The sequence below is a fragment of the Barbus barbus genome (genome assembly GCF_936440315.1).
Source record: "Barbus barbus genome assembly, chromosome: 15".
Taxonomy (NCBI): domain Eukaryota; kingdom Metazoa; phylum Chordata; class Actinopteri; order Cypriniformes; family Cyprinidae; genus Barbus; species Barbus barbus.
Window position 1 is genome coordinate 29,134,407 of NC_136743.1, and position 15,178 is coordinate 29,149,584.

Consider the following 15,178-nt stretch of genomic DNA (forward strand, 5'->3'; position numbering starts at 1 on the left):
TATGTTAGTATGCTATTTCTGCTTACTACTGCATGCATAGGGTACATGTGTGAAGTTGTAACCCAGTACTTCATTTCTAACCAGTGGAACCGGTCCATATCGAACACAAGGAGGAGAACAGGAGATCTTCTTTGGATAAAGGTGTTTGATAACACATTGTGTGAGATCCACAGACATCTTCCATCAGTGAACCTTCAGAAGCTCATATATGAGTGAGATCATCTTCTTCAGATCTTGTATTTCTGTTTCCCTCTGTCACTGATCACACAGATGTGCTGAGAGAGAGAGAGAGAGATCGTAGTAAGCTCTCAAGAGAACCACTGCACGCTAAACACATCACGAGCACAGAAATGTACAAAGATGGCTAGATAAAAACAGAAATTAAACAGAAATCCATTAAGAAAGCAGGCTTGGTTATCAGGGGAAGCTGGTCTCAAATTGAAAGACAACCTCAAAAATGGAGGCTGAAAGTAAAAGCCCTCTCTACAGACATCAATTCTGTCAAAAAAGCACTTCTCACATGAAGATCCTCCACTCTTGGTTGATTTCAGTAGAGTTTGGCGTTAGCATGTTGCTAAGCTAACAATACAACTTGTAAAATTGTCAACAATTTTAATTAGACTGAACTTTATCTGTACTTTTGTGTATTGATATGAGATTTCCAGACTTTTTTGTCAACTGAAACCCTTATTTAAACCTAAAATATTTACTTGAAGCATCCCCTGAGAAATATTTCCATAATTTAACACATCTGTTGTCAGTTAATGATCAAATCACATGCAGTTAAATAAATAAATGACATTATTAAAATTATAAAATATTCTTCTTACACTACACTACACTAATATTATTGTTTCATTACTCTACCTTTTAAAGTTTGCAGTCAGTAAGTTTTTTCCTGAATAAAAATGAAGCGTAGCATTAGTTCTGGCAGGTCACATGAATCAAGCTTGCATCAGACTCTCAGCTGATCACTTCCACCTATACGACACCTATCGAGGCATTCCTAAATAAGCGCTATTCAGTATTATTCAGCAGCTTGCTTGCTCAGGAGCACATTACCCTCCTCCATCCCCAACTCCTCCTTTCGCCACAGTCAGGACTTGGCTTCTGATATTCCTGTTGAATCAGATTCTCTAATCTTGAATAATGTGTTGCACTAAATGTAATTAAGTACATTAATGATATCTGCTTGGTTCTGTTCTGTTAACCCTTGGGGGGTTTTATTATTGCTGCTCTCCCTGCTAATTAATGACAGGCTGCATGGATGAGCAGGGAGTTTTTGCCCAGAACAGAACCAGACTGCCAAACCAAACTGTATGCTAAGTGGCTATCATTGATGATAGTGTTCCTGATAGAAATACCTTTTTTTAATGATAATCTGGTATTTAAATATATGTGGGGCCCATTTTCAATATATTTTTGCACATTTTATTGCATGTCAGGTATGTATTTTACCATATGTATAAAAAAAAAAAAAAAAGAAATGAATACTTTAAGCAAGGAGGCATTCAAATTAATAAACAAATTCTATTTTAATTAAACGCTGTTCTTTTGAACATTCCATGTATTAAAGAAACCTGAAAAATACATAATTTTCCAGACAAAAATATTACGCACAACTGTTTTCTAAATTATGTTTTCAAGCAGCAAATCAGCATATTGTAATGATTTTTTGAAGGATCATGTGACACTGAATACTAAAAATTCAGCATGGTAACATCACAAAATTTAAAATAATTAAGTTATTGTAAATTGTGATAATATTTCATAATATTACTGGATTTACTTCAAAACTACATCGTGCTTACAATACATCATGTTGTGAGTGCTCCTGAAAATGCTGTGTATGTAGGCAGCTCACTAGATTTCAGAGCGGCGCTACGGTCTATGATGTATGCATGTGAGAGATAGATACTAGATTGTTGGATAATTGAGTTGAACGGCCCAGGGCATTCTCTGAAGTGGGTGTCATTTTTCACAACAGCTCACTTACCCCTAGCAACCGGGCCTCCAAATGGAGCCAAATGGACAACCGTGCAGCTGCACAGAGACTTTTCTTCCCTAATTCTTGCAGTGCTAATTCTGTCTGTCATTTCACACTTTGGGTAGACATTACAGGCTCAGCTCAATAATACGTCACTGCAGTATTAGCAAACAAACTCGCTTCTGCTTCAAAGAGAAGTTCTGCACATGTTTCTCGAGCCGCTGATCTCACACCAGTTGTCACATCCAGTCTGTGGAATATGTAGACACACGGGGCGAGTCCTTCGTCTGGGGATATTCTCACATTAAGCTTCATAAAGCTCTTTGACAGGAGTGACAAACAACATTTGAGTACACTTTTACAGACTGAATGAACCTATCAAGATGTAAATTTCAGTCAGTGTAACACACTTTAAATGTTGATAAACAGGCTCTTACATTGAGATCTCTGAAGTATTCGTTGTAATCCAGGGCATAGCCGACCACAAAACGATTGGGGATCTCAAATCCAACATCTGGAACAAATATTGCATGTGAATGAAATGGAAATGTTAATCTGTGGTGTTTCAGAGTAATGTTTTTGAGGGAAAAAACAGGCAACAGAGCTCTTAACCCTGTAAAGCCTGACATATGAAATAATTTTTTAAAATGGAACAGTCTATTGAACCTGTTTAAAAAAAGGTTTGCACATGTGTTGAATATAATATTTGATAGATCAGGCTGTTATGGCTCATATAGTATGATATAGTGAGAATATGGAGGTGGAAAGGCCTTCGGTTGTATACAGAGATCGATTCAAATATATGCAGTTTTGTGCAGTTGTTGATATTTATATAGGCAAAAAAAGTAATATGAATTTCTGATTGTAATGTAAATCAATGAGATCTTCTAACAGTATGGCAGAATACTTATATAAAATGCATATTAATATCAGTTGTCACTCTGTATCTCCTAAAAAATGTCTTAGTAAGAGGATATGATCAAATCTTTATTTTTTATTAGCAAAAAATATATTATGTAATGCAATAAAATGACGATTGAGAGATGAACAAATAAATGTTCCTCAAAAGCCTGATGGATCATATTTAGGGCCCAAGCCAGTAAGGCGCAGGGCCCTATTGTTCTTCTAAGGATTATTAGGGCCCAAGCCAGTAAGGCGCAGGGCCCTATTGTTCTTCTAAGGATTATTATTTTTTTTTTTTTTTTTATTATTTTTTATTTCGACTATCCGGGTACTTTTGGGGGCCTTAACGTGCCCGAAAACTCTTGAAAATTGGCACACACATTGGAACCTGCGGCCATTAGGACGCCGCTGAGGCTGGGACCCGGGCGTGGCACAGGGGCTCTACGGCGCCCCCTGCAAAATTGTCAGAAAGCTTGATGTATAGCTCACACATACTTGCACGTATTCATATGAAACTCGGTACACATATAGAACTCATTGAGCTGAACAACTTTCACGCTGCATGTTTTAGGCTCCGCCCAACAGGAAGTCGGCTATTCAGGGCTGTTTAAAAAGCGCATGCTCTGGAATTTGATATACTCCTCTGAGGATTTCCATACGATTGCCACCAAACTCGGTGAACATGATCTCAAGACATTGGGGACGCTAAATTGCGAAGATATTTTTGATATGTCGAACGGTTTGCCCGTGGCGAGGCGATGAAGTTATGGCGAAAAATGAGACACAGGAAATGCCTAATAACGTCCACATACATTGTATGATGTAGATCAAACTTCATTGATTTGTTCGTTGTGTGATGCCGATCGGATAGATGTGACTATTATGACTGAAAGTTATAGCGCCACCAACTGGCTGCAGGAAGTGTGTCGTTTTCAAAATGCTTTGAATTCAGCATCTTATTTTTACTCGATTTGCTTCAAACTTCACCAGAATAATGTCAAAACACGGCCGATGTAAAACTGTGAAGGAAATATTGATATCTAAAATTATGTTACCATGGCAACGTGTCAAAGTTGAAAATTCGTTTCTGGTGATTTTGAGGCAGATAACATGTTTAGAATGTCATGAAACTCAACACACATATCAGTATTAATGATAGTTAGACACTGGAAAAAGCTCATAAACGGGCGTGGAAGAGGCACTCTATAGCGCCACCTTTTGTCAAAAATGGGGGGGTTAGTTTTAGCTACAGACACCAAACTCGGTACATAAATTGTTCTTATTAATCCGGACAACTTTCTAATTTACAGTCATTAGCTACGACCAACAGGAAGTCGGCTATATTTATTTTAATGTGGGTTTTTTTTTAAAACGGGCTGTAAACAAATTAATACTCCTCCAAGCAGAAACACGGAAATCACACGAAACATTTTTTATCATGATGCCAAAATGCTGACGATGCTAAATTGCGGACGGATTTAGGATATCTTGAACGATGATTTAATGGCAATTTATTAAAGTTACAGTAAAAAAGATAATTTTTATTTTTTTTTATCTTTTAAGAGCAGCTTCCAAACACTTCATAAAAAATTACATACACAGAACAATACAGTCTGAGGATATGTGAATAATTTCATGAATTTACAATACACTATGCTTAGGAGAAAATTTAAAAACTATCAGAGAGTTGATATAATGCTTCTGAGTGAGAGGTCCTGTCAGCCTGCAGCTGAGTGAGGGGTGGGGGTGGGGTGGGGTGTGAGTGACTGTGTGAGTGACTGTGTGGATTGAGGAGCTGGGTGAGAGAGAGAAAGAGAGAGAGAGGGTCTGTTTTTTTTAAATCTTTAAAAAATGCTTATAAATCATTAAAGATTTTGATAACACTTTATAATAAGGTCTCAATTCTTAACATTAGGAAATGCATTAATTAACGTGAACTAACAATGAAAAATATATTTTTACAGCATGTTAATTCTTCCAGGATAGTGTGAACTAACAAAGAACTTTTTTTTAAAGCATTTATTAATCTTTTTAATGTTAGAAAAATAATCATGTTCAAAAGATTAACTTTAAAATGTAATAATATATAAACACATTTTGGAATTAATATTCATCAACATTAAATGGTATATAATTATTAATGATTATATATATATAATGATAGCTACAGACACCAAACTCGGTACATAAATTGTTCTTATTAATCCGGACAACTTTCTAATTTACAGTCATTAGCTACGACCAACAGGAAATCGGCTATTTTTTTTTTTTTATGTGTTTTTTTTTTTTTTTTAAACGGGCTGTAAACAAATTCATACTCCTCCCAAGCAGAAACCAACAATTCACACCAAACATTTTTTCACATGCTTCCAAGATACTGAAGATACTACATTGCGGACGGATTTAGGATATCTTGAACGGTGATTTAATGGCAATTTATTAAAGTCACAGTAAAAAATAACACTTTTCTTTTTTTTTATCTTTTAAGAGCAGCTTCAAAACACTTCATAAAAAATTACATACACAGAACAATACAGTCTGAGGATATGTTATTAATTCCATGAATTTACAATACACTATGGAGAGGAGAAAATTTAAAAACTATCAGAGATCTCCTGTCACTGCTTCTAATGTGTGCGGTGGGTGACTGGGTGGGTGACTGACTGTGTGAGTTCAGTGAGTGTGGAGGGGGAGAGAGAGAGAGAGAGAGAGAGAGAGAGAGAGAGAGAGAGAGAGAGAGAGAGAGAGAGAGAGAGAGAGAGAGAGAGAGAGAGAGAGAGAGGGTCTGTTTAAACTTCTCAATAAAATCCTTAAAAAATGCTTATAAAGCATTAAAGGTTTTCATAACACTTTATAATTAAGTCTCATTTGTTAACAGTAGGGAATGCATTAATTAACATGAACTAACAATGAAAAATATATTTTTTACAGCATGTTAATTCTTCATTGATAGTATGAACTTACAATGAACTAACAATGAACAAAATATTTGTAATATTAGAAAAATAGTCATGTTCAAAAGATAAAACATTAAAATGTAATAATATATTAACACATTTTGGAATTGATTTTGATAAACATTAAATGGTATATATTTATTAATGATGTAAATTAACAACAGTTAAATAATGTTGTTTTTTAACATTGGTTAATTCACAAATAACATTAAATATTAACAATATATTTTTTACTTTATTCATTTGTGTTAGAAAAAATTATTAATGTTAGTTAATGGAAAAATAAATCATTAAAAAATGCTTATAAATCATTAAAACCTTTGGTAACTATAATAATTTCTCATTTGTTAGCATTAGTAAATGCATTAACTAACATGAACTACCAATGAAAAATATATTTTCACAGAATTTAAAGTTTTTTATGTTGTTCTGTGTGTGTGTGTTTCACAGAGTTGATGGTTTGGATTAACCCTTTAATTGCCGTATCCCTTAAAACCAAACTGCCAGAGGGTTACTGTGATGCGTGTGCTCGCTGGGCACCGTTTTATCGATGCCACCGGGGTGGCGTATGCTGACGGCTTGGGCCCGTCATCGCTGCTCGCAGCTATATTTATTTATTTTTTTTTTTTTTTTTTTTTTTTTTTTTTTTATTTCAATCATCCGGGCACTTTTGGGGGCCTTAACGTGCCCGAAAACTCTCGAAAATTGGCACGCACGTTGGAACCTGCGGCCATTAGGACGCCGCTGAGGCTGGGACCCGGGCGTGGCACAGGGGCTCTACGGCGCCCCCTGGAAAATTGTCAGAAAGCTTGATGTATAGCTCACACATACTTGCACGTATTCATATGAAACTCGGTACACATATAGAACTCATTGAGCCGAACAACTTCCGCGCAGCATGTCATAGGCTCCGCCCAACAGGAAGTCGGCTATTCAGGGCTGTTTAAAAAGCGCATGCTCTGGAATTTGATATACTCCTCTGAGGATTTCCATACGATTGCCACCAAACTCGGTGAACATGATCTCAAGACATTGGGGACGCTAAATTGCGAAGATATTTTTGATATGTCGAACGGTTTGCCCGTGGCGAGGCGATGAAGTTATGGCGAAAAATGAGACCCAGGAAATGCCTAATAACGTCCACATACATTGTATGATGTTGATCAAACTCCAGTGGTTTGTTCGTTGTATGATGCCGATCGGATAGATGTGACTATTATGACTGAAAGTTATAGCGCCACCAACTGGCTGCAGGAAGTGTGTCGTTTTCAAAATTATTTGAATTCAGCATCTTATTTTTACTCGATTTGCTTCAAACTTCACCAGAATAATGTCAAAACACGGCCGATGTAAAACTGTGAAGGGAATATTGATATCTAAAATTATGTTGCCATGGCAACGTGTCAAAGTTGAAAATTCGTTTCTGGTGATTTTGAGGCAGATAACATGTTTAGAATGTCATGAAACTCAACACACATATCAGTATTAATGATAGTTAGACACTGGAAAAACCTCATAAACGGGCGTGGAAGAGGCACTCTATAGCGCCACCTTTTGTCAAAAATGGGGGGGTTAGTTTTAGCTACAGACACCAAACTCGGTACATAAATTGTTCTTATTAATCCGGACAACTTTCTAATTTACAGTCATTAGCTACGACCAACAGGACGTCGGCTATATTTATTTTAATGTGGGTTTTTTTTTAAAACGGGCTGTAAACAAATTCATACTCCTCAAAGCAGAAACACGTAAATCACACCAAACATTTTTTCTCATGATGCCAAAATACTGAAGATGCTAAATTGCGGACGGATTTAGGATATCTTGAACGATGATTTAATGGCAATTTATTAAAGTTACAGTAAAAAAGAGATTTTTTTTTTTTTTTTTATCTTTTAAGAGCAGCTTCCAAACACTTCATAAAAAATTACATACACAGAACAATACAGTCTGAGGATATGTGATTAATTTCATGAATTTACAATACACTATGCAGAGGAGAAAATTTAAAAACTATCAGACAGTTGTTACAATGCTTCTATGAGTGAGAGTTCCCTGTCAGCCTGCAGCTGAGTGAGGGGGTGGGGGTGGGGTGTGAGTGACTGTGTGAGTGACTGTGTGGATTGAGGAGCTGGGTGAGAGAGAGAAAGAGAGAGAGGGTCTGTTTTTTTTAAATCTTTAAAAAATGCTTATAAAGCATTAAAGGTTTTCATAACACTTTATAATTAAGTCTCAATTGTTAACAGTAGGGAATGCATTAATTAACATGAACTAACAATGAAAAATATAATTTTTTACAGCATGTTAATTCTTCATTGATAGTATGAACTTACAATGAACTAACAATGAACAAAATATTTTTAATGTTAGAAAAATAGTCATGTTCAAAAGAGAAACTTTAAAATTTAATAATATATTAACACATTTTGGAATTAATATTGATCAACATTAAATGGAATATAATTATTAATGATTATATATATATAATGATAGCTACAGACACCAAACTTGGTACATAAATTGTTCACATTAAGCCGGACAACTTTCTAATTTACAGACATTAGCTACGACCAACAGGAAGTCGGCTTTTTTTTTTTTATGTGTTTTTTTTTTTCAAAACGGGCTGTAAACAAATTCATACACCTCCAAGCAGAAACCACAAATTCACACCAAACACAGAACAAGACAGTCTGAGGATATGTGATTAATTCCATGAATTTACAGTACACTATGGCGAGAAGAAAATTTTAAAACTTATCAGAGATATCCTGTCACTGTGCTTCTAATGTGTGCGGTAGGTGACTGGGTGAGTGACTGACTGTGTGAGTTCAGTGAGTGTGGAGGGGGAGAGAGAGAGAGAGAGAGAGAGAGAGAGAGAGAGAGAGAGAGAGAGAGAGAGTCTGTTTAAACTTCTCAATAAAATCCTTAAAAAATGCTTAAAGCATTAAAGGTTTTGATAACACTTTATAATTGAGTCTCATTTGTTAACAGTAGGGAATGCATTAATTAACATGAACTAACAATGAAAAATATATTTTTTAAAGCATGTTAATTCTTCATTGATAGTATGAACTTACAATGAGCTAACAATGAACATAATATTTTTAATATTAGAAAAATAGTCATGTTCAAAAGATAAAACTTTAAAATTTAATATATTAACACATTTTGGAATTGATTTTAAACATTAAAACATTGATTTCAACATTAAATGGTATATATTTATTAATGATGTAAATTAACAACAGTTAAATAATGTTGTTTTTTAACATTGGTTAATTCACAAATAACATTAAATATTAACAATATATTTTTTACTTTATTCATTTGTGTTAGAAAAAATTATTCATTTTAGTTAATGGAAAAATAAATCATTAAAAAATGCTTATAAATCATTAAAACCTTTGGTAACTATAATAATTTCTCATTTGTTAGCATTAGTAAATGCATTAACTAACATCAACTACCAATGAAAAATATATTTTCATAGAATTTAAAGTTTTATATGTTGTTCTGTGTGTGTGTGTTTCACAGAGTTGATGGTTTGGATTAACCCTTTAATTGTCGTATCCCTTAAAACCAAACTGCCAGAGGGTTACTGTGATGCTTGTGCTCGCTGGGCACCGTTTTATCGATGCCACCGGGGTGGCGTATGCTGACGGCTTGGGCCCGTCATCGCTGCTCGCAGCTATATTTAATACTTGCAGTTTAACATAAAAAATGATATATGGATATTCAAGCAAATGCGTCAATCCAGTAAGTTTTCATCCTGAAAAATACTAACAATATAAAAGTTATTATGTTTACTTTACAACAATTAGTAAAGATTTCACAGCAAAAAGACACGTCAACCACAAGCTGAAGGTGGACATTTTTACAATTATACTAAAAGTCTTGATAACACTTTATTATAGGGACCGATTCTCACTATTAACTAGTTGCTTATTAGCATGCCTATTATTAACATTTTGGCTGTTTATTAGTACTTATAAAGCATGACCATATCCTACATCCCTAATCCTACCCAATACATCAATTTAACAACTACCTTACTAACTACTTTATAGGGTTAAACGTATATTATCCATTCTACTAATACAATGTTATTCACATACATTTGCATTATATATGTATTGCATTATATATGTAATCATCACTTACAGTCTGGCAGATATCCTGTCCCACTGGGCACCTGTTTCACCAGCAAACTGTGACAGACACAAAACGAGCCCCCCAAAAACACTTAATATGTGCAAGCTTTCTTCAGAAAATATGCACACACACTCCTGCACTGACTGACTAAAGAAGGTGACTCCTATCAGTCTGTGGACTCACCCAGCTACTTTGATTATCTTGGGCCTGAAGGCTTCAACGTGATCCAGCAGAGTCTTCATGGTCTTTCCAGTGTCCACGATGGCCTGAGGGAGGAAAGACACTGAGATGAAGCCTGTCACACACTATCAGCTTGAGAAGGCAGATCTTGGCATTGCATGAAATCATCAAAGGCACAAAATAAACTGTATTCAGTATTGAGTAGGATTAGGGATGTAGAATATGGCCATGCAGAACACGTGCTTTATAAGTACTAATAAACAGCCAATATGTTAATAACAGTCATGCTAATAAGCAACTAGTTAATAGTGAGAATCGGTCCCTATACCAAAGTGTTACCATTTCTTTTAACAAAAACTAAAACATAAGTAATAATGCACACTTTTTGAACAGTATTATACTATAAAATGATTACACATGCAAATATAATTGATTTAATGTAGGCCCCTATTTTTGCAGAAATGTTAATGTTGTACTTTTGCACTATTGTAGCTGTATGTGAACAAAGAAAATTAAATGCATTGGAAACAAATGTACAAAAGAAAATGTAGAGCACATATGGGGCAAGTTAGCAACAATGCCAATTAAGACTAAAAACAATCCTCTGGCTTCTAAGTCATATGGAATGAATGCGATTTTTTTGCTTGAATAAACAGAGGCACAAAATAATTGACTGACCTCTGAAATGTTCAAGCATATCAAAAAGAATCAACTATAAAGCATCTGAAAGGCCTTTATTTATTTGAAACTATATTAAAGTGACTGAGAGAGAGAGTTTATCCATACAGACAGCAGACTTACCTCCACAATCAGGACGTTCTTCAGGACATGTGAAGAGACACACAGAAGATGAACATCACAATATTCACAGAATACTTACTATTACAAATAACTCACATAGGCAAGCAACAACTTAGCACAGTAAGCAGACTAGGTGAGTATAATGGTGGGAAAAGGACAAAGCTGAATTACAGTAATGAGAATCAGCTCTGGCAATAACAGGAATTACAAAAACAACTTGGAAGGAAACAATCTGGGTGCATTGTACTAATGAGAATTTGTGGGATTGTGTTTAAATAATTTGAATCTAATTTCTTTTGGGCTAAAATGCGTCCTGTTTTCATTAGATTTACCCATGAGCTAGACTGGAGGCATTTTTTTTTTTACAATGTGCCATTTTCTAATGAAAAACTAAGAAATTTTTTATAAAATCTGTGTATTATTTTGTGCATACCATCAAACAGAAAAAAATTACACTGCTTTATGGACTCCTTTTCCCAGTTAAAAACAGAGGGGATTCATCTTCAGCGTGGAATAAAAAGACAAAAGCTGCTTTAAAGAACTGTGTCTGTATCACAGACTCGCACACTGTATCACAATCCTGAGCTCTGCTGGGAAATCCAATTACCTGAGCAACTGAGCAGATCAATCCTCTTACTGAAGAATTAGACATCATAAACCTTTGACAAACTCTAACCTCTCAGTCATGTCTATCACAAGACACATATTCAGAATCACTGCATTTTACCAGGAACTGAAGGAGGGAAAATAGTTCAATTAATGGTTGGATTTAAAATCCATTATAATTATAATTAATAATAAAATAATTTAGTCTCATCTCAATTTTATTATAAAAAGGTTTTAATGAGGGGAAAGTTGTAAAATGACATGATAATATTTGTGACGAATACAGGACAATAAATAGGCTGCATATTTATATTAGTCATCACCATGATTTTTTAAAAAATGTTTTACTTTGTCATTATCACTATATTAGTTTGAGTCAAATAAAAAAAGTGCTAAATAGACATGTCTACAGAAATGATATGAGTGTGAATAGAATGCTATCATATGTATGTGTGTGTATTTGTTTGTGTCAGTGTGTGTGTCTTTTGCATGTCTTGCTTGTGAATCTTAGACCTGTATTCCACAGAAACTGATGACCTTTCAAAAACTCTCACAGTGCTCCTAACGAACACATTTGGCCTAGTTCATTTAAATAAAATTCAAAAGGTGAATCTCAAACAAACACATTTTATTTCTCTCTCTTTTTTTTTTTGCATATTGACATTATTTGGATAGGTTTCAAGAGAAGATTTCTTTACCTTTCCGCTCAGCACAGACAGGTTCTCTGCTCCTTCTATGTGAAGAACTTGAGTTGACTGGTCATTCTGGTGTGAAATCAAGATTGAAAACAGTCAAATATTAATAGTCTAGTATTATATAAACAAAAAATTATCAAAATGAAAATACACAGTAAAAAAAAAACACATTTAACATATATTTACGGGGACCAATGTGTCTGGAAAGACTTACGATTTACTATAAAAGAGTCAAGACATCAGATCAAGTTAGTCATAACTGTTATTATTAAATTAAGTGGATGCTTTCCAGACAAAGTGGTTTAGTGTATAATATAAATGACAGTTATCATAGATTCACCTGGGTTCAGTAAACAGGCTTTAGTTGAAAAATGTCAGCAGAGCTAAAAATAATAAAAAAAACACCCTCAAAGCTGATATGGAAATCAAAAGACTTCACAATCTCACAGGCTGAGCTGAGATACAGAGCATGACAAATATAAAGTCATGATGCCCTCTGTTGACTAAATACATACAATACAGCCAACACTCATCAACAACAGTCAGTCCCATTTCATTAGTCAGAACAAACACACTGAAACTGACCCAAAAAAGGCCAAAATATTGGAACTTGGAGCAAAAACATGCAACTTAGTAGAATTTGCCTTTTTTCTTTGTAGGCTATATATTTGAATAATATATTAAATGAATATATTCACTTAATATAGCATTTTACTCTAGGCCTTTACAGACATTTTAGTAACTTATTAGGTCTTTTGAACTTAAATAAACTGTATCATCATGGTTTACACAAAAATATAAATCAGCACAATTGCTTATAAACACTGATAATATTCAGAAATGTTTCTCGGCTGGCTTAGTTTTGGTAGCGTGTCTGATTTCACACAGCAATTTACATGCAAGAAAGCCGTGATTCATTATAATCGTGAAGGCATGCTGAGAAAATCACAAACAAAGTGGCATTTGTAAAAGAAAACATTTGTGTCCACGTGTACGTGTGTGAAAGAAGCTTGTGATTGATCACATGATCGAAGCAGTTTCATGTTGTTTTAGCATGTAAAACGCTTAGGAAAATCATTTTCAATTTGCTCTACATTCAAATTGTGAGAAAAATGGAAAACAGCATCTATGGAACAAAATAGCAGAGACAGAAAGGTCAAAAACCCCTAACTCCATGCGTGCTCACCAGGTAGCTCTTGAGCCGGATGAAGTCCACCCTCATGGGAAGGGTCTTGTTGGAGTTTCGGCACAGGACTTTGATGCAGTCCACCAGGTCAGCGCAGAACTGATAACCTCCCTTCAGCACACACAGCACCACGATGTCATGATCGCCAAGATCATCCATGATATTTCTGGCCAGTCTCTCTGTCCTGGAAAATCCCAATGACATTGTCCACTTTGTTCCAAAAAGTGTTTGTTTTTCAGAATAAAATGAACAATATCTACATAAAATGAAATAATCCTTCTTGTCATCATAAATTAGAACGCCTGAGTGATCCTAATAGGAATTTTCCAACAAAAGATATTATTTACTATCATTTCCTGTGAGATTTCATTTAACTGTCCAATACCAAGACATTATTCCAACAGAACAAGTATTGGCACAAATAAAAAATTGGTAAATCCTAGAAATGTCTAATGATAAAGTGGCATCTTACTTTTGTCTCGGTATCAAATTCTGATAGAAATTTGATCTAAAAAGCTGATTTTTCATTTCACGTGTAAAACTTGCAATCAAGACTAAAAACAACAAGCTAACAAGTGTATGTAAATGCTTATCCAAAGTCAGGGATAATTGTAGTGTAATTACAAAATGAATCCACATGCAAATGAATTGTCATTAACTTCTCAAAAGGAAAGGCAATTCATTGCATCCCTCACATATATCCATTTCCCCCCACAATTTTTCAATTTTGCTTTGTTAATCTCAAAACTACTTTAGCACAAGTCCATTAAGAAACATTGTTTTCATCATAAATTAGGCAGTATGCTGTAAATGACTGTAGTTCTAAATATTGCTGCCAAAAGTATTTCAAATCTAAAAAAAGTATAATCTAGACAAAACTCAAATGCATTGCTGAAATGTTTTTAAAAAAAAAACTAATATGAATATACAGCACAAAATAACGTCACTTTATATTAATATAATAAAATATGAATTTGCATTTGTTCATACGCAGTGGGGTCCAAAAAGTCTAATCTCATGTAAACCTGTAATGAGAATAATGATCTAGACAGTCTGCACGGTGGACGTCTTCAGTAAGTGTTTACATGACTCTTTAATTTCATTTGCAGTACCTGTCCATGATAACTCCGTGTGGGATGTAGACGCACTCCAGATCCTCGGAGTAATGCTCGGGAAAGGAGAACAGGTCCAGCGGGTAACCGGGCCAGTCATCTGAGATCTGTGAAGCACAGTTGAGATGAGACACATGCATTCTTTTTTCACGTGTTGCAGAGTTGCAACTGCCTGTTGGCTACTTTTACAGTGTGATCACAAAGTTACAATGAAGTAAAATCCGCCACGCAATTTGTATTATAACTTCATTTGCGATGCTTTTAATATATTTAGAGCGCACAAACCACAATTCCTTTATCCACGTCTGTTTGTTTGCATTCCTGTTCCTGTCCTGCCATGTTGGATTCAGCTCGTCGACCCCTAAAGCACGAATGAATCAAACTCGCATGCTTCTCGCGTGCTCGTCGGTAGTGCTGCTGCTGACGCGCTCATGATGGCTGTCACCGGACTCACCGCTAGGGCTGGCGGAGCCCGGAGAATCGGTATGTGGCCTCAAGTCAGAAAGTTTGGGTTCAGTGCAATCCCCAGCTCTTGTTCAGTACATGTGTGTCTGAAGTTACCCCCCCCCCCCCCCCCCCCCCAAACATAGTCATGAATG

At 35.2% G+C, this 15,178-nt stretch overlaps 1 protein-coding gene across 1 annotated transcript; it reads right to left on the reverse strand.

The window, feature by feature from the left end:
• Positions 1-227: 227 nt before the first annotated feature.
• LOC306881126 (hypoxanthine-guanine phosphoribosyltransferase-like) lies at positions 228-14,918 on the reverse strand (the record flags this gene model as incomplete). The annotated part of the gene is made up of 9 exons (XM_079435041.1): positions 228-275; positions 2,425-2,501; positions 10,009-10,055; positions 10,183-10,265; positions 10,981-10,998; positions 12,285-12,350; positions 13,468-13,651; positions 14,580-14,686; positions 14,865-14,918. 9 exons carry the CDS (start codon positions 14,916-14,918, stop codon positions 228-230), a joined length of 684 nt encoding a protein of 227 aa, XP_079291167.1.
• Positions 14,919-15,178: the final 260 nt, after the last annotated feature.